The sequence below is a fragment of the Amblyomma americanum genome, chromosome 10 (genome assembly GCF_052857255.1).
Source record: "Amblyomma americanum isolate KBUSLIRL-KWMA chromosome 10, ASM5285725v1, whole genome shotgun sequence".
NCBI lineage: Eukaryota > Metazoa > Arthropoda > Arachnida > Ixodida > Ixodidae > Amblyomma > Amblyomma americanum.
Genome location: NC_135506.1, coordinates 93,606,219 through 93,633,066, shown reverse-complemented (window position 1 = coordinate 93,633,066; position 26,848 = coordinate 93,606,219). Strand labels below are relative to the sequence as shown.

At 47.1% G+C, this 26,848-nt stretch overlaps 1 protein-coding gene across 1 annotated transcript in view; it reads left to right on the top strand.

Moving 5' to 3' along the window:
• Mkp3 (Mitogen-activated protein kinase phosphatase 3) overlaps nt 1–18,102 on the top strand; it is a gene marked incomplete in the record, with an annotated part of 65,410 nt that extends 47,308 nt beyond the window's left edge. The window contains 1 exon segment of the mRNA XM_077639601.1: nt 10,948–18,102. Within this exon segment, the coding sequence (XP_077495727.1) occupies nt 10,948–11,275 (328 nt within the window).
• Between the last annotated feature and the right edge of the window lie 8,746 nt (nt 18,103–26,848).

Below are 26,848 nucleotides of genomic sequence, written 5' to 3'. Positions count from 1 at the left end.
GATTCCTGGCCGGGCTGATTGGCGCCCACGTACACAGTCTAGTATACTCCACGTACATACAGTAGGGGGACACGTTGGGGTCGCGTTGGCGGCTCGGCGCCTTGCTGCCCTGTTTGTATTGCCCACCCTGCTGGGGTGGACTTCTCTTAAAATTGTTTTTTTTCTTCCACCCTACCCTTGTGTTGGCGTATTCCGCCTGCGATACCTCCGCGGTTCAGGTTAAAGCAGCTTGGCCTCGGTTAGTGAAACTATTTCCCCCCGGGTGTTCGCTGCCCTGGCAGGAAGCGTAGTCGGCGCGCCTTTACAGCATGAGCAACGTAAACTATACCTCGCCTTGTCGCTCGTTCCGATCCATTTCTCTCTCTCTCCCCCCTTCATTATTTGCCACACTCGGTTTAATCGCTACTTCGTCATCCCATTGCCGGCTTTTGAAAATCTTGAATAATCGCATTTCCATTCGTGGCGCCCGTTCGGCCCTAACTAACTGTCCGTGGCTGAAGGCCCTGTCACGGGTGGACGCGCGGTTTCGTGTCTCTGTCCTTCACCCCCGCTGCCAGCCTTTGTCTGCGCTATCTTCGTCGCTCCGATTATCGCTCGTTTCCGTCCCTTTTGTCTCCGGTGGCTTTGGAGGCGCACCCCCCGGATGTTTGTCCCTTTTGTCGCCCATTCATGAGGTGCACTACTACTTCGGCCGGCAAGAAGGGCAACGTCCACCGAGGCCAATAAGCGCGTCGGACTGTACGCCACGAGAAATTCCTGTCGACTCTCCATAGACTAGTTTATTGGCAATCTACAGACTGTATGCTTTTTTAATACTTGTGCGGGATTCCTCTGCCTGCAGCCGCATGCCGAGAGAATGGACGCGGGAAAGCAGTGGTGTGCGAGGACGCTTTCATTGGGGGTCCTGTTCGTTGCGAGCGGCGCGCTTATCATTTCACCCCGGCTCGGCTTGCTTTGAGACCAGTGGTTCAGTCCCTTAAGGTGGTCGCTTAGGAATTGCCCAGAAGCGGGTGATTTGCATACGGTACCGCTCCGCTCAAACCGTCCAGCGATTCCCCTTAGAAAAAATACATTTTGACAGTCGATAGACTTTTGTCTGTAAATGCTGTAGACTTTCTATAAACAAATCCTATAGAGTAGTCTATGGGCAATACAAATTCTGTAGTCTGTGGTCAATCTACAATTTATGGCCGTACATTTAAGTAGAGTTTTCTATTGACAGTCTATAGACTATGATAGAGAAAAGGAAGAGTCTATAAGAAGTCTATAGATAGTCTGTAGACCATTTTTATAAGAGTCGCCTCTCTTGCCGCCAATATGTCGCTTTCAGTTCGCCGTCTTATACCAAAAGACGGGGGGGCGACACTGATTTGATACGAAACAAGCACTCAGCGCTACGTCGTGCGTCCTGTCACTGAGCCTTCTGACCAGGCCTCAAATCAATCAGTCAATAAATAAATAGCTTTTATTTTGTGCAAGCAAAAGAGGCGGCGGGAGAAAAAGCCTCTTTGTTTGAAGCTTGATCGATCAAGGAGGCTCCAGCCACTCGTACAGTACAGAGCAGGCAGTTTGTTGTAAATAGGGAAGCAGCCTCTCGGTAAAAACTTTGAGAAAACAATGATATTTTTTAAAAAAATGCGAGTAATCAGATAATGAAAACCAAACGAGGTTTGCAGGATAATTGCGAGAGCGTCGACAGTTTGTAAGAACATTTAAAAAGCACTTTTGTGTGGCATTGTCAGGGTGTCTCGCTGTTTGGTGGCCGCAACAGGGACTGTTTGTTGCAAAACAACCGCGGCGGCGGCATCTGCCGTGCTCGTGCCATTCCGTCGAGCTTCCTGGACACGTGCCAGGCGTCGCACATGGCGGAGGCGGTGGTTCTTTCCCCTGCGGGTGACCCGCAACGCTGGTCGGTGTGGGCCGCGTGTGGGCGAAGCCCATTTTGACGGCGTCGCGTACGACCGGAACGTTTCAATGCGATGACATTTGGGTTGCCGTCTTGCAGAAAGCCGCCGCGTTTCTCCGTAACGAAATTCTCCGATTGCTCGAGAGGCTCGTGACGTCATCAGCACCCATCCTACGTGAAAATCCGATTACAAGACCGTTCCTGTACGTTCAGTGGGGTATCACATTGTGCTGCCCGACCCATTCTTCCACCGACTGATCCTTGATAATCCAACTGAATCCATCCACCAATCCGACTTAATCCATTTTCGGCGGTGGGCCTGCTTGGAAAGTTTGGGGGCGGCCAACCTCCTGTGCTGACGCACTTCCTTCTCAAGAATGCGGCTAAGAAACCCCGAGCTTTTACTTGTCGCGAATGCGCGCGCGCGCTTTTATTGATGTAATTGAATACCGGTGCGGTCGAAAACGCGAAGTGTAAGAAATATAACAACCAGGGAGGAAAGCAGTAATGGGTAATAAATGCGGAACTGTGGCTATTATTTGGAGTGTTTAGATGACGTATGGCCGAGAAGCCAGCGAACAATTTGAAACGAGACCTGCTCTCGGGCATATATATAGTGTCAGCTGTTGACGGATAGACAGAGCTTACTCAACGGCAAGTAGAGCTCCGTTAAAAAGAATAAGAAGGAGACAAGAGTGGAATTGGGCAACGGCCAGGGTCGTTTCTTTTTTCTTCTTCGTCGAGCACTGGACGCCTCCTTTGTTGCGCGCGCACACCTGTCAAGCCAGCAGCAGTAATCGAGGTGCTGCCGCTGCAGGTCCGTCGCGTCGCCTTCGAGCGGCGCACACACCCCGTGTGTTGGCTCCTTCTTCCACGCTCGGGTTGCCGCTTAATTAGCTTGGCGCCGATGCCGCGGCAAGACCGCCCGTTCGCTCGAGAAGACGGTGGTTGCGTAACGCGCGCCGCCGCCGGCTCCTGGAAACCGGGCCAGCTCTGTTCGTCTTCGACACGGGGCGGGGGTCACCGCTGCCTCGAGTTTATCACCCGCGAAAGAACGGACCGCCGCCGATTCCCGTGGTTTTCCAGTGCGCGTGTGTAGGGGAGTGTGTCCTCGTAGAACCCCCGTGTCCCCGCGTATACCCGCTAATCAAAACGAGAGGCATAGTTGATGCCTGCCCTGCCACGTCCGGCGCCCGTGTTGAAGCGAGGAACCGGTGGCCGTGGTTCGCGTGCCTCTGCCCGGTGTGCTGCGCTCCTTCTTGACAAGCGAGGACGTAAAGGGGTGCATTTGGCACAAGCAGGTTTCTTCCGCCCGTGTCCCCTTCGGCGGGGGCGAAATGCGATGGCGTATAGACCTCCTGCATGTTTGTAAACAAACGAGGTGGCGCTGCAGTCGCTAGCGAGCTCGTGGTAGGCAAAAGGTCGGGGAGTGGCGTCGCGGATAGGTGTTGAGCGCGGGTTTTCAAGGCTTGTAGGCGCGTTTCCAGTTTCTGCGAATCATAGCAATGGTCGATGTTTCCAACTTAGCAATTTGTCGAGGTACACGAGCTCGCGTTGGCCATGTGCGGCCTATAAAGAGAAATAGTTTGCCACTGTACTGTATATATGGTTAGTAGTAAACATGTAGAAAGCGTTCCTGCCGTTTATTTATGCGCTAGGCATTGAATAAAACAAGTTTTGACACTCTGCACTAGCCGGAATGATTTTACTTCGGGACAGTAGTGAGGGGAAGTGCTGGCCTTGTTTCGGCGGAGCAGACGTGCGCTCAGCGTCTGCTGACATACGTACGTGTCGCGCTGTGCGAAAAGTGGGGACAGCGTCGTGTCCCTGATCTCCTGTCTCGCTTAGCGCTGTTTTTAGCCGCATGACCACGCACCAGCCAGGCCGACTTGTCCGCTTGTTAGGCTGGTCGATTTGGTGAAAATTTTTGATTTCTAGAATTATTTTCTTTCCTAGCCCTGAAGGCTAGTTTCGTGACGAAAAATTATAGCAAAATATTGAATACAAATTTATAAATTACGCTTTTTAGAAGTGTGATCGTCAAAAATTGTGAGGTAATTTCTTTGATTTCAGTGCCGCATTTCTTTGACCAAAGCGAAAGCGAAGATTCCATAAACGAGGGACCCGCCGCGGTGGCTCAGTGGTTAGGGCGCTCGACTTCTGATCCGGAGTTCCCGGGTTCGAACCCGACCGCGGTGGCTGCGTTTTTATGGAGGAAAAACGCTAAGGCGCCCGTGTGCTGTGCGATGTCAGTGCACGTTAAAGATCCCCAGGTGGTCGAAATTATTCCGGAGCCCTCCACTACGGCACCTCCTCCTTCCTTTCTTCTTTCACTCCCTCCCTTATCCCTTCCCTAACGGCGCGGTTCAGGTGTCCAACGATATATGAGACAGATACTGCGCCATTTCCTTTCCCCAAAAAACCAATTATTATTATAAACGAGGGAATAAACTTTAAGGTTCGTTTTGTGACCTCTCACATTTTCTGCGACTGGATCACTCACCTTCGTAATTCGCATGAAAATCAAATGATTCAGTTTGTCGCAAACTATTCCCGAGACGTTGAGGAGCGTAATAAATCTCTCGATTTTGTTCCCTACACGTGCAGTACTGTGTTAGTTATTTCTTGTAAGAAACGTTTTCATGTAACTATGCATGCATAAGTACTGATCATATAGAAAAAGAACTAATCGCGTCATCGTACAGAACAGGGCTTTATGTACATGCTGGCATAAAAAAACTGCGCACTATCTGCTCAATTATTTGAGACCTTGGGGGGACTTGACAACGGTGTTAATTATAATTACCCAGAACTGCACCAGGTATAGCTATAAATAAAAGGAATTACTGAAACTAGCGTAGTAATTTTATATTTGCACCAAGTTTAGTTACATATTGCATGCATGAATAACGAAAACACTTTTCATTGCCGCGTCCCCTCTCAATCTCGCCACGTGTCTGTTAGTAGCACGCCTGCGGCTGCTTCTTTCCAAACAAGCTTCGCGATCATGTACTACCTCATGAAACATGACACATGCATGATGCAATGAAAAAGCATATGGCGTTTAGCACACTTAAGGTACGCTATTCTAAGCACACCAACGCGACCGCGCAAGATTGGCACAACTTACCAGACTTCTTTCTACTCGAATGAAATAATTACGTCGTCATATCAAGAAAGAGTTTCAAGTAAATATTAAATGTCATAAAACGCGCCATGAAAACATGGTGTGCTATTAACAAAAAAAAAACGCATTCCTTGGGGTCGAGCGAACCTGTCGGCGCCCCGTGCACCCCGGCTTAAGGTGATAAGTACGTGTGCAGCTGCATATGTCTTTTTTTTCCTTGAGCAATTATCAGCCTACTATCCTGAAGTTCAGGTGAATGAACGCAGTAACTTGCATGCTATTAAGTGCATTGAGTGGCAGTGCCTATCGACTCTCAGACTTCGCGCTTTACTACCGTGGCCCAATGCCTGTCAGCCAGTTTCCGGATGCGGCATTTATGCGCGAGGAACCTATCGAGGCTAATTAAATATTTTTTATGCTACTACGCGGATCCAGCAGTGACGCAGCTTGTCAATACATGCTGCTTCTGCAGTGCACAGGCTTGAAGCAGCCGCCGGTAGCTGCGGCAGCTGCGGTAGGCACGGGCAAGCGGAACCTGTTTTGCCTACCATGCGAAAGTCGCTGCTAACATCAGCGCCACCGCATCTTCGTGACGTCGCGGGGTGAAGGAGGTCCATACCCTAAATGTCGCCGCTCGTTCTTTGCGAAACCGCGCGTGAACGGTGTACGAATGAATCCCGAGTTGGCCACTCTGCGTCGTGCGCTCCTCGCGTGTACGGGCCAGCAGTTGCCGAGTGCGTTTGTGCACCCAAAAGCGTAGCGAATCCATATCAGGATAGGCAGCGTGAAAGAAAGAAGAAGGAAAGAAAATCTCGGTGAAAGAGAAGTATAAACCGAATCTGCACTGCACAAAACCCGCACACGTACCCAGGTTCGTGGGAAAAAGCTTCGTCGAACGCGGGTTCGTTTCCTCGGATTCTATCTCGCTCCGTGCCGTGGAGAGGGGGAGCGGACGGTGCAATCGCGATGTTCGGGAGGCCGTAGCGCTCGCTTCAGCAACCCGGCATGTGTTGTGGCGCGTTGGTCCCGTAACAACGCCTTCCTCTTCCAACTTGACGCTCTCTCGACCGGCCTCCGGTCGCGTCTGAGGCGCAGCTGGCTGCTGTTGCCGCCGTCAGAGCCCCCACGGCAACCGGAGATTGTTGCGACGGCTCCGACGCCCACGCCTCGACCCCCGCCGCTCGCTTTCTTGCGCTGCTGCTGGTTGTAGCGCGCCGCTCTAATTGCCCTTCCTCGCTCCGCTCATTTGCTCTCCCCCTCTTCTTACGAGGCGTCGCGACGGAGGGGGTGTTCGTTTACGTGTGGACAAAACACAACCGTCGAAGTCGGCATGATTCGTCTGCAGGCACAACGGTGGCTGCGCTGCGCGTCTTGAGAGTGGTTCGCGCTAGATGGCGTGACAGTACTCGCTGCAGAAGCGGAAGCACGGCACACAGTGCTGTTAATTTACAAATGAATTCTGGAATCGCACACGAATGGCGTGTCTCTATCTGTTTCGGGGATGTATGCGTTGCGTACGGATTGTTATGCGGGCAAAGAAACGTGGGAACAACAACAAAAAGACGTACTGTTGGCGGGTCCTAAGCACCTTGACAGATATGTTTTGCTTGTATCTATCGCAGGCGCGAAAAAAAAATATGATGATAGCCTACCAGGCCAGCATATACGTAGCGTAAGCGGGGCGACATCTGGTTCGGAAGAGTTAAGATATGAAAGGCGCGCATTCACTCATCATCGTCGTCGTCAGCCTTACTACAGCCACTGCAGGGCAAAGGCCTCTCCCGTATCTACCCAATTAATCCTCTCTTTTGCCAGCTGCGCCCACCCTATGCCTGTGAACTTCCTAATCTCATCCGCCCACTTAACCTTCGGCCGCCCTCTGCTACGCTTGCCTTCTCTCGGAATCGACTCAGTTACCTTTAAGGACCAGCTGTTATCTAGCCTTCGCATTACATGCCCTGACCAAGCCCATTTCTTTCTCTTGATTTCGACTAGGATGCCATTAACACGAGTTTGTTCCCTCACCCACTCTGCCGCTTCCGGTCTCTTAACGTTACACCTATCATTTTTCTTCCCAAGGCTCGCTGCGTTGTCCTTACTTTAAGCTGAACCCTTTTGGTTAGCCTCCACGTTTCTGCCCCGTAGGCGAGTACCGGCAAGATACAGCTGTTGTACACTTTTCTCTTGAGGATATTGGTAACCTGTTATTCATGATCTGAGAGAACCTGCCATATGCGCTCCACCCCATATTGCCCTGCTTGTCTCTAAACGCATACATCTGATTTTTCCCTATGCCTAGTTTCCTCTTCACCGCTTTTAGGCTACGTAAGTTTTTTAGAGCATGCTCGATTCTCTCCATATATGTCGGATACCTTGCGCTTATTTATTTTGAGCCTTTATTCGCGGTTAAACGTCGTGGCAGCGTCTGCGCCTCAAACGCCAAAGGCCCTGGTTAGATTTCCATCTTCGACACAGGGCGTTTTTTGTTCACCTTAGTGACGTCACTGCTCATCGCGCGTGCGCAGCACGGCTGTCCAGGATGCACGCGAAACTGGTCAAAGCTCGGCCAGTGTAGCTCACGCTACAAACACCGTCGTCGATCAGTGTTCCGATATAACGCGCCTAGTTAGTCGTCGCAGGAGAGCCCGAACGGGAGTGCAGCTGCTTTCGCTTTCCTGCACACCCAACGCCGGGTGTTCGGCTTTTCGGACGTACTGCCATCGCGCACGTTTTGCCTCATCGAACAGTGCACGGTTAGGAGCAGGAAAGGCCGGTCGATGCCCTCGCATGATCTGCACGATGCAGTTACAAGGACGACTGCACGGAGCCAGTGCAGATGTCCCTCTCTCTGCGTTGTTTCCGATGTTCACACCCGCTTATTGAGGAAACGGTTTGAAACAGAGATGCTGTGACAGCGAAAAAAAAATTACGGAGGACGCCTAAGACTAGTTACTTTCTAATGACATATGTACTCATTAGCATGCACTCGTAAGGCAACGCATATACACTCTAGGCTCGCCTTTATTCGCCAACTAGCAACGCGAGGGAGGTGGGCAAGGGAGAGCCATCGCAGTGCTCATGCCTCGACGGGCTGTCTACAGGGGGGCAAGCGTTATCTTCTTTCTCGAGGTCGGCGCGCCTGCGCTCACTCCCGTTATGTAACAACGCCTTCTTCATTCTGCCCGAATCCGCGTCTATCTTCGGGCGCGCGCTTGGTGATGACGCACGTGTGACGCATCTGCACAGTGCGGCCGGCTTCTTTTGTTTTCGCACCTGCTGCCGGTGTGCAGACGAAGGGGCGCTCGGTGACGAACGGCCGATATCCGAAGTTTCGTTTAAAGCTGCAGCCGAAAGGCGCCCTGCAAGGCTGTGGCCAGACTGGGAACGCAGAATTCGAGTACTTTTTTTTCTCTTCTTTTTTCCTGCCCGCCCTCGCGGGTGTCTTATCACTTGCATGTTCGTATTGGGTCGTGCGGAAACAAACTCGACAAGTGCGCTTAGAACACCGTGGGCGGACTGACTCTACAAGGTGGGTGGAGCCGTGGTACGACCGAGCAGCAGCAGCGGGAGAACGCGCGACCCGCTCCCGTTATCGGCGCAAGCGGGAGGAGTCGGCCGCTGACTGCGCAGCCGTGTTTGCAACGGATCCAGATGTTCGATTAACGTCGGCCAAGGCGAGAGCCTCGTTTATCCTTATGCCCCACCACCCTCGCGACAATTGTTTTATCGTTGTTACGTAAGACATCGTCCAGGAAGTGACCGGGAAAAAAGATAGGGACCGTGGCCTTCCGGAGCCTAGCTCTGCGCTTGTTAACCGGCTTGCGCCGATGTGAGCAGCAGCCGCAGACAGCTTGCCACAATCTCTCGCGTCTCGTTCGGCGTACCTCCCGTTTGACCCTGAAGTACAGTGGCTGGAATACCTGAAGCATGGACAGTCTCCGTTGGCATCGTCGCTTCCGCTTTCTGCGGGGAAACACCCGGATAAACCGGGGCGACCCCTCGCGGCGGTCCCTCTCGTTCCGAAGCCTAGCGGATCACGAGGCCTAGAAAAAGCGAAGCCAAAAAAAAAAATGTAACCTCACAACTTTGTTCCGGAAGCGATGTTTTATAGTCGCCTGTACAGAATGTCGAAGGCTCTGCCAAGCAGACTCGGAAGCCCTGTAGGGCTAAATTTAGAACTTTAGAAATTGGTTGTTTCTCTTATAGCGATTGTCTTCGGGCATCGACCATGGTGCCAACAACGGAACGATCGGTTACGTTGATCAGACTGTGTAGTCACATTAAGTGCGGTAAGCGAATGTTGCATTTCGATCGCCTGCGTGCTTCGGTGCGCGACGACTGAGACCTGCGGTGAAGCTACCCTGACCAAACGACGATGTCGTGCGAGGAAGAAGCTCTGCAGTGTCGACATAAACCCCCCTCCCCAACCCCGACGGACGACTCGGAAATGTCAAATTATTCAAATGCGTCTCCGAGCGAAGAAATTCTCCGCGTCTCAGTGAGCGGCGCGACGGTTAAGAGCCCAAAATCGGCGGAAAGTGCGAGACAGGCGCCGATTTAATCTTGTCTCCCCCCCCCCCCCCCCCCCCCCCCCCCGCGGCTAAGGGAGTCCGGAAAAGGAGTCTGAATTATTCAAATTTTGTCCGACAGAACGGAGCGGCCGAGGCGATGCTTCTAATCCGTTCGCAGAAGCTCGGCGCGTTTCCAGGGCGATCGATAAACGATCTGGAAACGTGCCGAAGGAAAAAAGGGTGGATTCCGCGGGGAGTTCTTTTCCGGGGGGACAGAGGGGAGGTTGGGTGAACGGCGGCGCTTCTGCTGTAGGTCTGGTGTACACACTTGCGTTTAGCACAGGACTTGCCGATTTGGAATTCAGAATTACGGTACGAAAAAAAAAAAGAGAAGGAGTTAGGTCCGACTCGTTTAAAGGTACCGGAAAGCAATCATTCTGCGTTCTCTCCTGCCATGCTCGTCTTAAAAAAAAAAAAAGCCACGGCAAAACCTTGCAGGTTGCAGAACTCGTGGAGCCATCTGGTGAGTTCTGCAAGAAACTTCGACCGTAGCTATTTTTATCGAGGTGGGATTTTGCCGAGGCGTTCTGATACAGAAAAGCTGAGCGCTGCTTTTGAATGGTCGTAAAAGGAAGGACACGCGGAAAAGATCACATCGTGATGCGGGAGGTGCGGTTGACGGTGCCATCATGGTGGTGGTACAGTGGGACATCAGTGCACCTACAGTAAAGCAGCTCTGTGGCATTGAAAGAACGTAACTACGACAGCCGTCGCAGCAGTTTAGAAGAGGGCTTGTACAAGGGCTGGCATATGTGGTACAGTGTGCACGAAAGCACAGATATGAATAATTTTGGATGTCTCAAAGGCTAGTGTATTTTTCCAGCAAATCATTGTCACCACTTGAGCAAGGAAGATCAGCATTTGCTGACTGTTTTCATCCAAACTGCGAAACGATTTTAGTGTAGTCTGGGTCCAAACGTCCCTTATCAGTTGCATATCGGAATCCCTGCGGTGGCTCAGTGGTTACGGTGCTTGGCTGCTGACCTGAAAGACGCGGGGACGATCCTGAGCGTATTTCGTTGAGCGCATTTCGTTGGAGACGAAATGCGACCCCCCCAGACTCCCCAGGCAGTCGAAGTTATCCAGAGTCCCTCATAGCCTGAGTTGCTTTCGGGCGTTAAACCCCACAAAAGCATAAACCAATAAATTTCAGCATTCCGCGGCGCTCCCTTATATGCGTTCAGTTACTGGAAATATGCGAACCCCTCAGGACTTTTATTTATTGCACCCTGACCTGGTGACGTCGTTGCATAAAACACTCTGGCGATGTGCTGCCAAAGTTTGCACTTGTATATGTGCAAGCGGCGTCATTAAGCATTCCTCTCTCCGCTTTCCACTTTTGCAGACGAGGCGAGGCAGAAGCGCGTCGGCGTCCTGGTGCACTGCCTGGCCGGGGTGTCGCGCTCGGTGACGGTGACGCTGGCTTACCTGATGCAGAAGCACAAGCTGCCGCTCAACGAGGCGTACGACCTGGTCAAGAAGCGCAAGGCCAACATCGCGCCAAACTTCAACTTCCTCGGCCAACTGCTGGACTTCGAGCAGCTACTGGACCTGCGACCGCAGAACTGCGGCTGCTGTGACACGCCGTGCCGCTGCCGGCGCGCGCTGCACTTCACGTCGCCCACGCGCACCACACCCGACTCGGGCATCGACTTGGACCGGTGGACGTAGCGTGAGGCCCGCGGGGGCAGCCGCTTCCAGTTCGCCCCCGCGGTCACGCCCAGCGACGAGCTCGAGCCGGTGCCCGAGCCCGCGTCTGAGGAGGACGAGGACGAGCCTCCCGCGTCCGGCGCTGCTGCAGCAGCCGTAGGTGGTCAGCAGCTGCGGGACGGCTGCGACACAGTCTGAAACGTTCACACTGCATGTCATCGGCCATTCAGCTAGCTCACATTCATGCCCCCTAACTGTGGCCGCATGTGAAGACGGGGCCACTGGAGACACAAGTGCTTGCCTTCCTTCTCAAGCCCACGCGCAGCTCTCCAAGCGAACATCGACGAAGAGAACTGCTGTGTGGGCTCATGGAGAAGAATGCCTCCTCCGGTACATTCACGACTGGTGCTGTCCGTTTCCTGGCGAAAGAACTTTCCCAGGAACAAGTACGGTGACTTCATTTGTGCAGGCAGCTGACGGTGAAGATCTGCCAACTTAGGCGAGCTACTGGAAAATACATTCTATGTCTAATTCAAGGCTGCCTGTCCACAAGACTTTGGAAGAGTGCTGCAACCATGTTTACCAATGTATGCTGGAGAAGTTTTTACAACCAGTTTTCAAGCTGAAGGGATGCTAGCATTTCTCCAAGGAAGGGCTATGACAGCCTCTGTACAAGTCCAGTGCCATGCAAGCACTTGCTTCAGTCCAGGCAACACTTGGGATAGGTTAGGCTCCAGTTAGTGCCAAGTATGAACTCGACATTGGCAGTGACCCAGAAGCAGCTGCCCAGCAGCAGCAACTAGACAAAACGGGGTAAAACTGCAAAAGGCAGGTAGCTTGTTTCATTTTGCGTGCTGGCTTTTGGGCTCCTGTAATGCTCAAGCAGCACACTTTTCATCTCTCAATAATTTATTGTAAATGTAGCCTCATGAAAGCAAAAAAAAATTGTGCGAGTGCAGTTGCCTGTTATTATCACTATTTTATTTCTCAGCAATGCCAACATGTAAGGTGGCCACGAGCATGTCATCAGAGTAAATCTGCAGGCTTGGCTTAAGTTTGACACTCCAATTCTGTTGCGTGGCATGTGCACATTAAGGAAACATCTACGTTTATTGAACCATCGTCAGAGAAGTTGTGGACCGCTAAATTTAAGGTGAACTCGAGCAGGAGTTTGTATTACAAACAAAGCACACGAATGATTTGCATGATTGCAGCATCATCACCATTATTCTTCTTAAGAAAGCCTGTGTTCAAGAGGCCAAAACAGGCAAGCAATAAGTATTCCATTCATACAGCCAAGAACCATCATGTTTACATTTCTTATACATTGCTGTTCCTGGGATCCTGCCATGTTCGTAGCAAGTACAAAGTGACTGCTCAGCTAGGCCAATGTGCCAGCTGGTTCTGAAAGTGTGGACCACGTAAAAGGCCTTCAATTTTGACTGTCAAGACCTGCTGGGGATGTCCAGAGAAGCAGTTTCAGGTGGCAGCAGGACATCGGCTGTCTATAAATGACTGCACTCAGGCAAGGACTGTGTTCAGGCCACCAGCTGTAAACCTGTGAGCTAGTTGTACAAGCATGAGGTCTTCACATGAGAAATGTATTTTACCGCTCAACTCCTCACTTGGCCACAGCAAGGAAATGCTGAACTTTGGTGACTCTACCAGTGATTTCCACCAAGCTACTGTTAGCTGTGGAAGAGGCGGTAACTTGTTGCCCCTTTTTCCTGGACTCATGGTCAGTTCCAAGAGGTCCATGCGCGAGGGGTTTGAGAAGTGCAAGTTTCATATTATTGCAGCCATACACTGCTACAGCTCTGAACTGACACACATGTTGAGAGTGGACTGACTATGGTGTGCATGTTGGCATGCATTATTCTTGATGCAAAGTGAAGCAGTGTTTCTACCCTTGTTCTCCATTTGGCATTGGCTGCATGGTGTGTAGAGGGGGCAGTGTTGAAGGAGTGTGCTCATGCCAAGGACTTCTCATTGGGCAAAATATGCTTTTTGACTAGCAGCGGTCAGTCACAGCCTGGAACTTTTGCAGGCTGATGTGAATATATCCCTGTGTTCCTAAAAATTTGATCTTGGCAGTGCAATCTTTCTCATGGTGTTATCAACATGGTGGGCAAGGCTCCTGTGGCATCTTCCCCATGTTGCCATCTTTATAAGATAAAAGTTGGCATGTTGGACGTATTTCATCAATGCAAACTTGCAAATTTGTGCAGAGTTTTACCAGTGATATGGTGGTAGTTTTCTAAAAGATGCTAAATAGCTCCATGACTTCAGCGACCACCAGTCACTTTATTCAATCAGCCCGTACATGAGAGAAAATTCTGAATAGCAAGGAGAGTACTAATTTTAAAAAGAAGTCGATAACTTTCGGCACCCATTGCAAGTGTGGCGGGGTGATGTTCTATATTACGGGTATTGCTAAAAAGCTTTGAGAAACAAATTAAAAGCAATATTTGCTCCTCTTTTTCTAGTGCAAATTCCTAATGGTGTCTAGTGCAGTGTTGAGCCATACCCCATTCATATTCAATGACACCATTAATTGAGATTTGCTAATGCTACCTTGCAAGGTGCTATAAATTTGGTTGTCTTCCTTCCTAGTGCCAAATTTAGGCAGTGAGTATCATTCTTATTTTACAAGAGTGCAGCCTCACACAAGGGAAGTTCAGTGTCATGTGTAGGCTGTTTCTTTGCAATTTCAGTAAAACAAGCGATGATTTTGCTATTTCATTTAGCATACTGTCAGTGCAATAGTTAAATGTAATTCTTTGCCACCACGTGTATAAGTGTCCTGAAGTTGCATGGTCACCAGCACAAAGCAACTAATTGAAATCGTATATTTGACTTTGCTGTCTGGTGCATGAAAAAGTATGTTGGAGTGAAACCTGAAAGTTGTTGGACAAGAAGACTTTCAGAAATACATGTGTGTGGTAATCTTCTATGAAATGTATATGTAAGACATTCATAAGGAACTTTTCACAATTATTGAAGCCGGCTATCAAATGGTAGCATGGGGACTAAGCCACAAGCACCGTCCACTTATCATTGTTTTAACCCTGTATATAGATTCATTCATTACGTTACTTTAATTTCTTGTATATAGTGTATATAGCTGAATGTTGCAGTGTTATATCTGTTGTTTTCTTCCCAACGCACGCTGCCATGTCTCTAAAGCTCCCGCAGAGAGGCTGGTTGCATGTTGAACGCATACCGTTGACCGTAGAACCATTTTCTTCTAAACCTGGTTGTTTCTTTGTTGCTTTGTTGTTGATGCACACTTTTACTGTTGCTTCATTTGTTGGTGCAGCCATGTGCAAACAAGGTGAACGGAACAGCAAAGCCTGTTATAGGTTGTAATGAATGAGGTGGATAGCTGAAAAACTCCCAGAAAATCTTGATCATAGGTGGTGCACTTCTTGCCAGCAGTCTGCCTGATAGAAATCTTGTTTCAAAGAGAACAAGATATGTAAACTTTTGCACTTTTGAAATTTGCATTTCACAATGCCATTTGGAAAGCTAAACATTTTACTGATGAAAAGCTAGTGGCTATGCCCAGTTAGCACCAGAATTGAAAAGATTCAGGACCACCACAGAAAAAAATATGCTGGATCCAATGTAATTAATTAAATGAACAAAACGAGGTTTCATTTTTTGAGCTAATGTTCCCCACATTTGGCCATTGTCTGCATTTAACGTCTTTCTGTCTTTTTATGAGCAGTTCGTGGCCCTGCATTAACAGCCTCATGTAAAGCCTGGATTAGACCTGGCACAATCAGCAGCTTTGCTGGCACTGGAATCCATTTCAGGCAGAGGCTGCCTGTGCGTCTGCAGCACCTATGAGAAAGTAGCATCGAGTGCAATTTACCAGACTCGCTACTAGCAGTGGCCTCTGAAGAGCTCTAGCCCAAACTCGGCCTTCTTTAGCTGGAAGTGGTACTGTGACAGAAGATGCCAGAGGCTGCCAGAGGAACATGCTCAGTTCTCCAAGTGCATGACAAAAAAACTATCTCTGTTGTTTTCTCATCGTCTTGAATTGCAAGATTATGGGAAAGTTTCTGCGTGTGAAGTCACTAGGAATTAGAGCCGCACCTCTTGTTAGAAACTGTGCAGGACATGCCGTTAAATATGTGCAAGGCTTTCTTGAAGCAAAGTATATGTAATTTCCAACTGAGGCTTTAGGGTGAAACATGTCCAGGCATTGCCTGCCTGCTTTAAGCTGCCTCCTTGGGATGTATGAAGTGTCAATTTCTCAGTGCTTTTTATGCACAGGTGATGCAACTTGAACATTGACGCAGTGTTCCTCTGGCGCTACCTACCCGCCTCTTGTAGCTAACGAAATTAGCTTTGCAGTTTTCGTTTTGCTGTCTCGGAGGCGCCTGCAAGATAGTTTGCGACACAGCTCTTGTGTTCTCCATTCCATTATTGGCTGGTATGTAATACGTGTGTGTGGCTTCGTGTGCTGCCTTGAAGGGTGCACAGGTGAGCAGTGAAAAAACTGCCCGCGCATGTGTTTTTAATGAAACAAAAGAGGGATGAGCAGTGCAGCTTGCGGAGTCTCTTGGACTAGTCCTGGGTTATTATTATCCTCTCACTTGGCTAGGAGGACAGAAAAGACACACCCTCCACTTTGAGCGTTGTTGCGCTTCCCTACCTTTTGCTCACTTATACAGAGCTGCTGCGCAGAACACACTGGCTAGCACAGCTGTGAGAGCTCTACTGAATGCTGTTGTCTCCCTCGGCCACCGCCCCTTGTTTTCTTTGCATGAAGCACGCATTCCGAAAAACATTGGGATTCGCCCACATGTGTCACTAAAGAATGACGGCCTAACATTGGTTGGCCTCTAGTGGCATATATGCTGTTCACTTGAAATATCACAGCTGTGCTTTCCAGTGCTTCCTGCAGACAACAGCAAACAGAACCCAAGAGATGCGTGTTCTGAGGCTCTGCAAGGGAGGGGAGAAAAACAAGGGATTCATGGCAGGCTTCCTTTTTGATATTGCCAGCGAGAAACGGCTAGTGGTTGTAGTTGGCTTCCGATACAAAACAAAAACCTGGTCTGCATGGGGCCAATCCTTGTTAAAGCAGTTACCACTATTACAGCGTTGGTATGTTGTGCGCAAGGTTAAGACTTGTTACACATGTGAAGAGCTGAGACGATTGAGCGTTCCTCTGTGCGAGCCCTTTGAAAGCTGGGAATGCTTTGTTTTCGGCGTTGAAGAAACAAGTACCAGTGCGTAGGTCTTTGCTTGTTGTGGTGCGACGGACCCTCTGTACGGAAGCCGCTTGTGCCGGTGAAGTGATCGGGGCTTATTTGGTCTATGCCCAAGTGCAGTGTTCCCGGGAGCAGGCTGTACCGGCCTTACACTACTCACTCTCCGCCCCCCTGGTGCATGCATGCGGTGACATGCCACCTTGTCAAAACCCCCGTGCCAAACCACAGTAGCTTGTCGTGGCATTTCATGCATGTAGCTTGTGGTAATGTGCCCTTGTACCAAAGCGCCAGGCCTGGAAGCAGATGGTGCTTATTTGCAAAAAGAATTTTTTAACCACCTATTGGGTGCACACCCATGGTTGAAGCACAGACCTTCCCTTATGCTACTATTGGAAACCTTATCATGACCCATACTAGAATGGCTATGTAGTTCTAGAAGCTGTCCGCTGTTAAATGTGAAGAAATTCGTACCCTTAGCCGGCGTGCCTGCATGTGAAAGAAACTGGTGGGACCAAGCATGTTAGTTTTTACTGTTTAAACTGTAGCTTTGGAAGACGACATTGTGTGCTAATTTTTTTACTGTTATGCCATAGCGTAGTGACGTGAAAAAAGTTCATCATATGTAGGTCGTCTCTGGCGTTATTCTCAGGACAGTAGCTGTGGCATCCCCTCTTTTCTGCTATAAAAAGTGCTCACGCATCCCAAAGGAAGTTTGTGAGAGTGCATGTTCTAGTGCTTCCTTTCTCTAGTGTCAGATTTATACGCTGCGCATGTCGCACGAAGTGGTGTTGCCTCGATCACTTCAGCGGGTGAGTGCTTTTGTACAGAGCCGAAGATAGGAGAGTGGACACTGACAATGCCGTCACACTTGGAGACAGGGGAAAGGAATGTTGACCGTTCACATAGCCATCTTCCCCAACTTCTTTACTCACTCCTGTGTTCTGAGGCAGGAGAAATGGAGAAGGAGCATGATGCCAGACAGGCAACCTCCATTGAGGTCGTTCCATTTGCTGTTCGGTTTGTAGTTTCCGCTAAAGTCGGCTGAAGGTGGGACTGTTTGCTGCACACTTGCCATATGATGGCCAAAAATGAATTTCTGTTGGGGTGCAACGTGCCTTCACATGACCATGTGGCCCAGCTTATGTTCCTGGTTTAATTTTTCAAACGACAAGGCTTCAGAACTGTCTCGTGATGCTCCTTCCCACTTTTGCTCTGCCCTGTGTTTGACGGCAACTGCAGTCGATTTGATGGTCGGTCTGCGCTTTTTACTGCCAAAACGCCCGAATGTTGTCTGCCTCAGAGGCGTTCTTGTCTCCTTGTTTATATCTTGTCGATTGTGATAACAAATCAGCACGTGCTGTATGTTCTGTGCATTTCTCCTTGTTCCACGCTTACTCTATTTTTGTTCTGCAATTGCAAAAAGCGTGTGCCTGTGTGCAAAACGCGTGGAAAGGCGCGACTGCTGTACCATGTTTGGACTGAGATGAGAGCGAGTGTTTTCATTGCCCCTGGCAGCGCCTGGTGTTGTGGGGCTGCGCAGAGAGCGAGACTGTTATAATCTCGGAGATATTTCCATATACATCTGGAAAGCCAATAAAATGTGCATATTTTTCATGAAGACAATATGTACGTCTGCTCATATTGATCCTGCGACCATGCTCAGGTGTCCTAAGTGAACTGAGCTGCCATCTGCAGGACCGGAGACGCTTAAGGCTTGCCCTGCGTCTGTCGGTGCTGTCTGCAAACTAGTCGTCTCCCCCCTCCCCCCAGGAGGAGCATGTCAAATATGCAGGGTACAAAAAAAAACATTGCTTATGGTATTCTGCACATTCATGGCCAAGTTCGATTGACTTTCAGAGCCTATCGTGAGCAGCATCAGCATGATACATGAAGTGGGGTTTGGAAACGTACCTTTCCCAGCCTGCACACATGCAACAAATATGGTGGGCAAAATGTTCACCTGCTAACAGCATGGTGTAGCAAGTGTGGAGGAAAGACTCGTGTTATGTGTTACCCCAGTCGTGCTAATGAAACTAGCATGTAGAAGTACTCACTAATAGGTCATCCGAAGCGTACATATTGTGAATAACTGTGTTCCAACTTAGTTGACACCTCAGCAATGTCAGCAGTTATAAGAAATGTGAGAACCATAAATTTTATAGTCAGTGCAGCCAACGGTAGGGAAATGAGTCTTGGTTGCTATGATATACGAATGAAGAAGCTTAACAAACGCTGAAAAATAAGGAAGAGAGCGCTTGCCTGGCAAGGCTGACAAGTGCCATATGCAATGTTAACTGCACTTGCAAGAAAAAGCAGCCCACAAATTTGACTTCCTTTATTTTTAAAAGACATGGTAAACAAAAAAATAGTTTTTTTTGTTGCTTATCTAAGCTTCTTCTTTCCTGGATCTTTTCCAGTGCTGCACTTCTTCCGCACTATATTTCCACCCAAAATATTTTGAAACAGGCAGTGAGTGAACATGCCTGTTTTTTGTCAACAACATGTTTGCACATTTCTATGCTTACACGTTTCCATCACAATTCCATGAATGAAAATGGTAGTTTCTTACAAGGTGAAAAGGAAATACTGACCGGGTATAAATCTTTACACTTTTTACAGCTGGGTCATTCCATGCCAAACCTGTCAAGAGTTTGCGCTCGACCTCGTGCGATATTTTCAATAAAATTTGTGGCTCTTTATTTATTGAATTTGAAGGGCTGTTACATGACCAGGAAGTTTTTTTCGATAAAGTTATTAAGGATGATTACTTTAGCCGGTTCAATAAAGAGCCACAAATTTCATTGAGAAGATATAAGGGGGTCGAGAGCAAACTCTTGATACGTTGGCATGGAATGACCCAACATTAGTGTTGCCTGAGAGTGTGTTCCAAAAAGTGACGGTCGATTTGCGCAGTTAGGACAAATGCGAATTACGTGCGGTAGTACTTTGGTTCCGGTGTTGGGACCCATTGTTCAAAGATGTAAATCATTCGGATAGCGATAACACGTTAATGCCCATATATGTAGAACTGGTCATTCTCTACTCTACATTCATAGATCCAAGGGAGTTCTCATACCACTCCTGGTGCAGTGGTAAAGCGATGTGCCACTGACTTGCGATCGTAGGTACTGCCATCGGTGGTAATTGTGAGACCCAGGTTGCCCTTCCTAAGCAACTTCTCGCAGCCACATCATTACATGAACTGCCGCCTGCCATGGAGGTCAGTTTGCTTACAGTCTGGTGGGCAGGTTGACAGGTGTGTGTGTGTGTGTGTGTGTGTGTGTGTGCGTGTGTGCGTGTGCACACACGATGTTTCACCCGACTTTATGCAATTTCTAGAAACATGCATTTTGAGAGGAGCGCTTCTTGTAGCATAGCACTGCCGCGGCATAGTACATCAGAATACAGCTAAGACTTGCTAATTAGTAGGCTGGTCAACTAATATTCAATAGTAAGCTTTTGAACTATCACTGTTAGGCTTCTTAATTATTGAGAGGCGCTTAGCCTACCATAAGTAATATACATATCAGGCCTTAGGATTTTGAAAATGCGGTTAACCTAGGGAATGTGGCCCAAAAAATTTTGGCTATTTCGATGAATTACGTGCACTGGAGAGGTAGCTTTGCCTGCAAGGTTCTCGAAAGTGCATGTGTTTTGGAGCGATGTAGCCAAGATTTGTTAGGCCACAGCGCCAAGGGTAACCATGTTTTCGAAATTCTAAAAACTGATATGCATATCACTTACGGTGGATTATATGCCTCAGTAATTAAGGAGCCTAACAGTAATAGTTCAGAAGCTACCTATTCAATATTCATTAATGAGCCTGCTAATTAGCACATCTTAGTTGTACTCTGGTGCATTACACTACTGACAATGCTACACCGAAAAAAGTGCTCTTTAACTAAAAGCCTATTTTTACTTAAAGAGCACTTTTTGAAACAGTGAAACAGTCTGCATATACAATATTACAATGCATTACTGTTACTACACACATACATATGGGAGTTGCACACAACCTGATGGCAAGCTGCCATAAAGTAGGCTTCAGAAAACAAAACACACACACACAAACACACACACAGTGGCTAAATGCAGGAAATGGCCACTATAAGTGTTAGCGCACTGAAATGTCTTAGCAGGACAACGCACCAAGCACAGCAGCAGGAGTCAAGGTTCTACAGACCTGCAGGCCAACTCCAGACTAAAAAAGTGTTTGTGTAAAAATTGGCGCTGTTTTTACTTTTGTTACACGAAGTTACACCAACTGGATGAGAGAAGTTGACCAGTTGAGTTTTCTTTGCTCACAGCTCCACAGCAGGTCACAAAACAAGCGTGGGAAGAAACAACTGGCAGAGAAGTGCAAAGCTGACTCAGATGGTGACTTATGTAATCATCATCAGCCTGACTATGCCGACTGCAGGACCATGGCCTCCATGTGTATTCCCTTACCACTTTCAATGTTTCACTACCTATTGTAAACTGCTGTTCCCTTCTGTGGCTGTGAGGCATTATTACTCTAAGTTTTCAGGATATAAACTTTTACGTCCAGCATTCTGCTTGGCTTGTCTAGGTCCTCAATCATGCTTTGCAATTTGTCCTGAGTTACTTTAAAAGGCAATTCTATCTGCAAATCAAAGATGACTAAGATATGACTAAGTGAACACTTTCCTTTTCAATGAACCTACTCTGTTATCTTTAGGAAACATCAGCTATCTTGCCTTTCCATTAAATGCCCTGGCCACACATTTCTTCTTGATCTCAACTAGGGTGTCATTAACTCACTTGCTTTTGTTCCCTGGCCCATTCTGCTCTCTTCTAGTCTCTAAACTGTTAAGCCTATCACTTTCCTTTTCCACGAATCTACTCTGCTATCTTTAGGAAGCATCAGCTATCTTGCCTTCCCATTTAATGCCCTGGCTGCACCCATTTCTTCTTGACCTCAACTAAGGTGTCATTAACTCGATTTTGTTTCTGGCCCACTCTGTTCTGTTCTAGTCTCTAAACTGTTAAGCCTATCACTCTCCTTTTCCACGAATCTACTCTGCTATCTTTAGGAAGCATCAGCTATCTTGCCTTCCCATTTAATGCCCTGGCTGCACCCATTTCTTCTTGACCTCAACTAAGGTGTCATTAACTTGCTTTTGTTTCTGGCCCACTCTGTTCTGTTCTAGTCTCTAAACTGTTAAGCCTATCACTTTCCTTTTCAATGAATATACTGTTATCTTTAGGAACCATCAGCTATGTTGCCTTCCCACTAAATGCCCTGACCACGCACATTTCTTCTTGATCTCAACTAGGATGTCATTAACTCACTTGCGTTTCTTCCCTGGCTCACGCTGCTCTCTTCTATAGTCTCTAAACTGTTAAGCGTATCACTTTCCTTTTTTATGAATCTACTCCGTTATCTTTAGGAACCATCAGCTATTTTGCCTTCCAATTTAATGCCCTGGCCACACCCATTTCTTGATCTCAACTAGGGTGTCATTAACTCGCTTTTGTTTCTGGCCCACTCTGCTCTCTTCTAGTCTCTAAACTGTTAAGCCTATCACTTTCCTTTTCAATGAATCTACTGTAATCTTTAGGAACCATCAGCTATGTTGCCTTCCCATTAAATACCCTGGCCACGCACATTTCTTCTTGACCTCAACTAGGATGCCATTAACTCACTTGCGTTTCTTCCCTGGCCCACTCTGCTCTCTAGTGGTCTCTAAACATTTAAGCCTATCACTTTCCTTTCCATAGCTTCCTTTGTTATCCTCAATTTAAGTACGACCCTTTTTGTTAGCCTCCATGTCCTCCTCCGTAGGCAATAACCTGTGAGATACAGCTGTTATACACCTTCTTCTTGAGAGAATGCAGGCAAATTGCCATTCATTATCTGCGACTCCGTGCCAAAGCACTCCGCCCCATTCTTATTCTCCCAGTTATTTCACCCTCATGGCCTTGGCTCTGCAGTGACATGTTCCAAGAAGGTGTACTCGCTTACTACTTTCAACGTTTCACTGCCTATCGTAAACTGCTGTTCCTTTCTGTGGCTGTTAAGCATTTGCTTTAGTTTTCAACATATAAATTTTTACATCTAGCATTCTGCTTGGCCTGTCTAGGTCCTCAACCATGCTTTGCAATTTGTCCCGAGTTACTTTGAAAGGCAATTCTATCAGGAAATCGAAGATGACTGAGATATTGTCAATTTTAACATTGAAGAACTTTAAAAATTATTTTTGATCCCAATTTCCCAATCCAGTTCTCAGAGTGCCTTTTGTAAACACACAGTGAATAGCACTGGGCAGAGTACCTTTCCACCCAGCACCTTTCCTGATAAGGATTTTATCACTTACTCAATGTAGGACTGTGGTGGCTGTACAGCCGCCAGATATTTTCCAGTACCTTTAAATAATATGCCTCCATTACATTCTAGTTCCACAATGCCTGCATGACTGCTGAGGTACAGAGTCAAACGCTTTCAAGCAATCTAGTGAGGGTATATATAAAGGTTGATATATATAAAGGTTGGTTATATTCGGCACATTTCACTATAGCCTGGTTGGTGGCATGAATATAATCTATTGTCGAGTAGCCTTTATGAAAGCCAGCCTAGTATATTGGTTCATTGAAACCCAAGCTTGCACTGATCATACTAGTGATTACCATAGTGAATACTTTGTAGACAACACACAATAAGCTAAGCTGTCTAGTTCTTCAAATCCTTGATGCCTATCTTCTTATGGATTAAGGTAATGTTAGCATTCCTCGAAGATTTCCATATGCTTGAGGTTGTGAGGCATTGTATTACAGGGAGGCAAGTTTTTCCAGCACTATTGCCCCACTGTTCACCAACAGATCTGCAGTTGATCGACCCTGTCCAGCCTACGTGGGTGGTGCTTAATGAGCAAATAGGTGAACAATGTTGGTGCAGAGGAAAAATTTGCAATTGCAATGTTACATTTTCTTTCAATTGAGTTATCTGAAAAAAGTTTTCATCACAATGATACCACTTTCGAAATGACAATAAAAACCCATATTTTTGTCTTTTATCTGGTCATGCAAGAATGCACTGAACCAAAATTAGGTATGTGTATTTAGCTGTTTATAATTTGTAAAAAAAAACACAAATGTGACCTTAATGCATTACTGAAGGAAAGAAAAACACTAAGAAGTTGAGTTTTAATGCGGCGAATAGGTTTGTTCAGTTGATAAGAGCATAAATTGCCGAAGAAAGCACACTGGTGCATGCTCTAAAGCACACAAGGATAAATAAAAAGGAAGTGTTCTCAAAATATGACACATGGGCACCCTCAAAAGGGCAAGCTTTTGTGAAGGCATCCTCGCCCTCATGAGTGCCTGGCACCATGAGGCAAGGAAGGACAGCCATAAGAAAACCGGTGAGGGTGAGCGACGGCAATGTGGACAGTGTGAACAGAAGGGGTGTGAGTATGCTATGCAACATCACCTGCTTTTTCATAAAGCGACAATCCTGATGAATGCGTTTAAAGTGGTGCCATCTGGCTATCACTAGGCCAGTGTGTTTTCTACCACATAGCAGTGACAAGTATGGAAGGCCTGTTTTTGCATTCATTTCCATGCAACTGACCATCACCATCATCGTACGTCAGGACAGCATCAGCTGGGCGGTTAGCGTGTGGAAACACTGCATCCATGGAGTGGGAGTGCGGGGCGGAAGGCGGTCACCCGCATTTTCGCACAAGTGGCATAGATAACGGCCTCGGTGAGCCCCAAAAACTTTCGGGGTGGAGACACTACTCTTGTCAGCACTGTACTAGGTCAGCTCTACATTGAAATCTGCCCATTTTGTGCTACGAGAATAGTAGCAGAGATAGTCCATATTTCAGCTTTGTGAACAGTCCGGTCTTTGTGAACAAAACCCTGACACTCTAAATTATGAACACTGTTCTAACAACTAGGATGAGTTTTATTAAGCTGCATTCGCATGGTTCCTGAAGAGTGACATTTAAGGCATGTGACAGGTCCTAAAAAAAAAGCCAAGCTTTTATGTCTACGAAAACTCAGAGGATCCTTAGGAAATTCATTTTCAGTGTTGTTCACAGCCTGACGAAGGAATGTGGTTAGTAAGACAAATGTACCATTATTTAAAAGCAACTCATACGACATTTTGCCATAGATTGCTTACATGGCAAACAAGTCCGTTTACTTTTCTTTTAAAGCAGACCACAGGGCAACAGGCACTGTCCCTGAAAGTTGTGAAGCAAGCTTATAATGTAATAGAAGTATTGAACTGCCCTCTATTTATGAAATGTGTTAAAACGGTCATCTTTGAAGAATCTGCTAGTGCAATGTTTTCTTTGATAGCCTGTAACTGCCATGCACATATGATAAATTAAATTTGCACAAGGGCAAGATAACCTTAACAGCTTATATGCCATGAAGTTCCGACTTTGGCAAGGTAGAATTTGCACAAGTGGAAGAGAACCTTAACTGTTTAGGCCTATATGCAATGAAGTCCCAATTTTGGCAAGGTAGAATTTAATGCCACCCACCGTTTAGCAGTTTCCTAATTTAACAAGATACAATTTAATGTCACCTTACATTTAGCATTCCCAACTTCGCCAGGTTATACACAGAGGTTAAAGTTCTAGGTTTCAACAGGAGAAGAAAACGATACATACATCGAAATCAAATTCCAAAATTTGGCTTTAACCGTACAAAGTCAGGATCCTTGAGATTTCGGCCAGAGCTGTCAGGCTAGTGAGCGTAAGCTAAAAATGACGAAATAAGCGATTTAACCAAGTGTGGAAGCCCAGAGCGTCGGAAGACAACGGGATCGTTGAATTAGGTAGTTATGCATTTCGAAGCATTGCCCGCTACTTTTTACAAAGGCTTCGTGCCGACCGAGAAGATCCACCGCCTCGCGATGCTTCATCCATTAACGTGCATCACCTTCACATCACAAATCTGTCACCACCTTATTAGATCCGTTACTTTGCCATGGATGTTTCTGCAGGGCACATAAGGGCACAATGAACATTTATAGCTGTAGCAAGCCACTTGCAAAGCAAGACCATGCAAAAGCATCTTCAAAAAGTGCCTTGTTCTCGCTTTCATAATAAGTCAGCAGCACTTTCGTGGTTGCATCATGCTAAGTAATCCCATGCACTCTGCCTTGCTCTGTTACAGCTGCAGTCAGTTTCGGTTCAGTTTCATTTCAATATGAAGCCTTTTTCTTGTGAAGCATTTTCTCCTGTCAAATTTCCTTCCATGACTGAAGCAGGCAGCAGTGCGTCGCCAGCAAGAAATACACCTGCACTGCAGCTAACTTAGTTCGAAACCGAAATTGCTCAAACTTTTCCTTGTCAGTGAGGCTTACATCAATTATTGAATGGTGGGCTGCCATTAATGAAGATCACTAGAAAGAGAATTAAAAAAATCTATGCAGTGGTGTCAGCCTTAGATGGAATTGCTCCGTAACCTACCGGACAAGTAAGTCCTGCAGGGGCTTCTCTGAATAGCTGTACAGTTCAGGTGAAGTGACTGTCTCACAAATCAACATCACCGAGATTTGCACAAAGCTTTGGTTGTCCATTGTGCGCCTGTTCTATGAAATGAGATCTCAACATGCTATAGCAGAAATGCAGAAAAGGGCGCTGTGTATGCATCCTACACTGAACACACTGACCGTCTCTTAAGAAGTACTACATTATAAAAATCCACGACCTTTACACATAGACTAGTACGGGAGTTTTACTTCAGTACAAGAAACATAACTTTACTTTAGTAGAAATTGCCAATTTACATCATAATGTATCTGGCTACAGTAAACGCTGCACAGCAATGTTGAACGTTATTTGACATGGAACTTGTTACAGCAAACACATGCTTGAGAATAATTTGCCAAGGTTATTAAATTCCCTGAATGAAATAGGCATTGACATTGAAATATGGACCCCTTCAGAATTTGTCTTTGCTACGTTCTTATACTTAAGTATGACTATAAATATATTTTCTCTTCATTATATCTTTATATGTTTTGTATTATAATCTTCTAGGAGAGACAACTATGCAAATTCATGTTCATTGTTTGCATGTTTCAGCTGATCATTATCTGGACTTGAAACTTGTTTGTAAAAGTATGACAGTATACTTTATATGCCATGGTTTTCCAAGTTGCTACATTTAAAGGGAGTCGAGGGCCTTTCAAGCTGCATACCAGTAGCTTTTATCTCGGCCGCCTTCATTACCTATAACGGAAATCATTCATTCATTCAATCAAACAAGAAAGAAAGAGAAAAAGAAATCTCTGGTTCAAAAAATTAATCTGGACAACATCTTGTGCATAGGTATAAAAACCAGCTCGATCACAGCGAAAGGTTGGGAAATGCAACATATAGTGCTT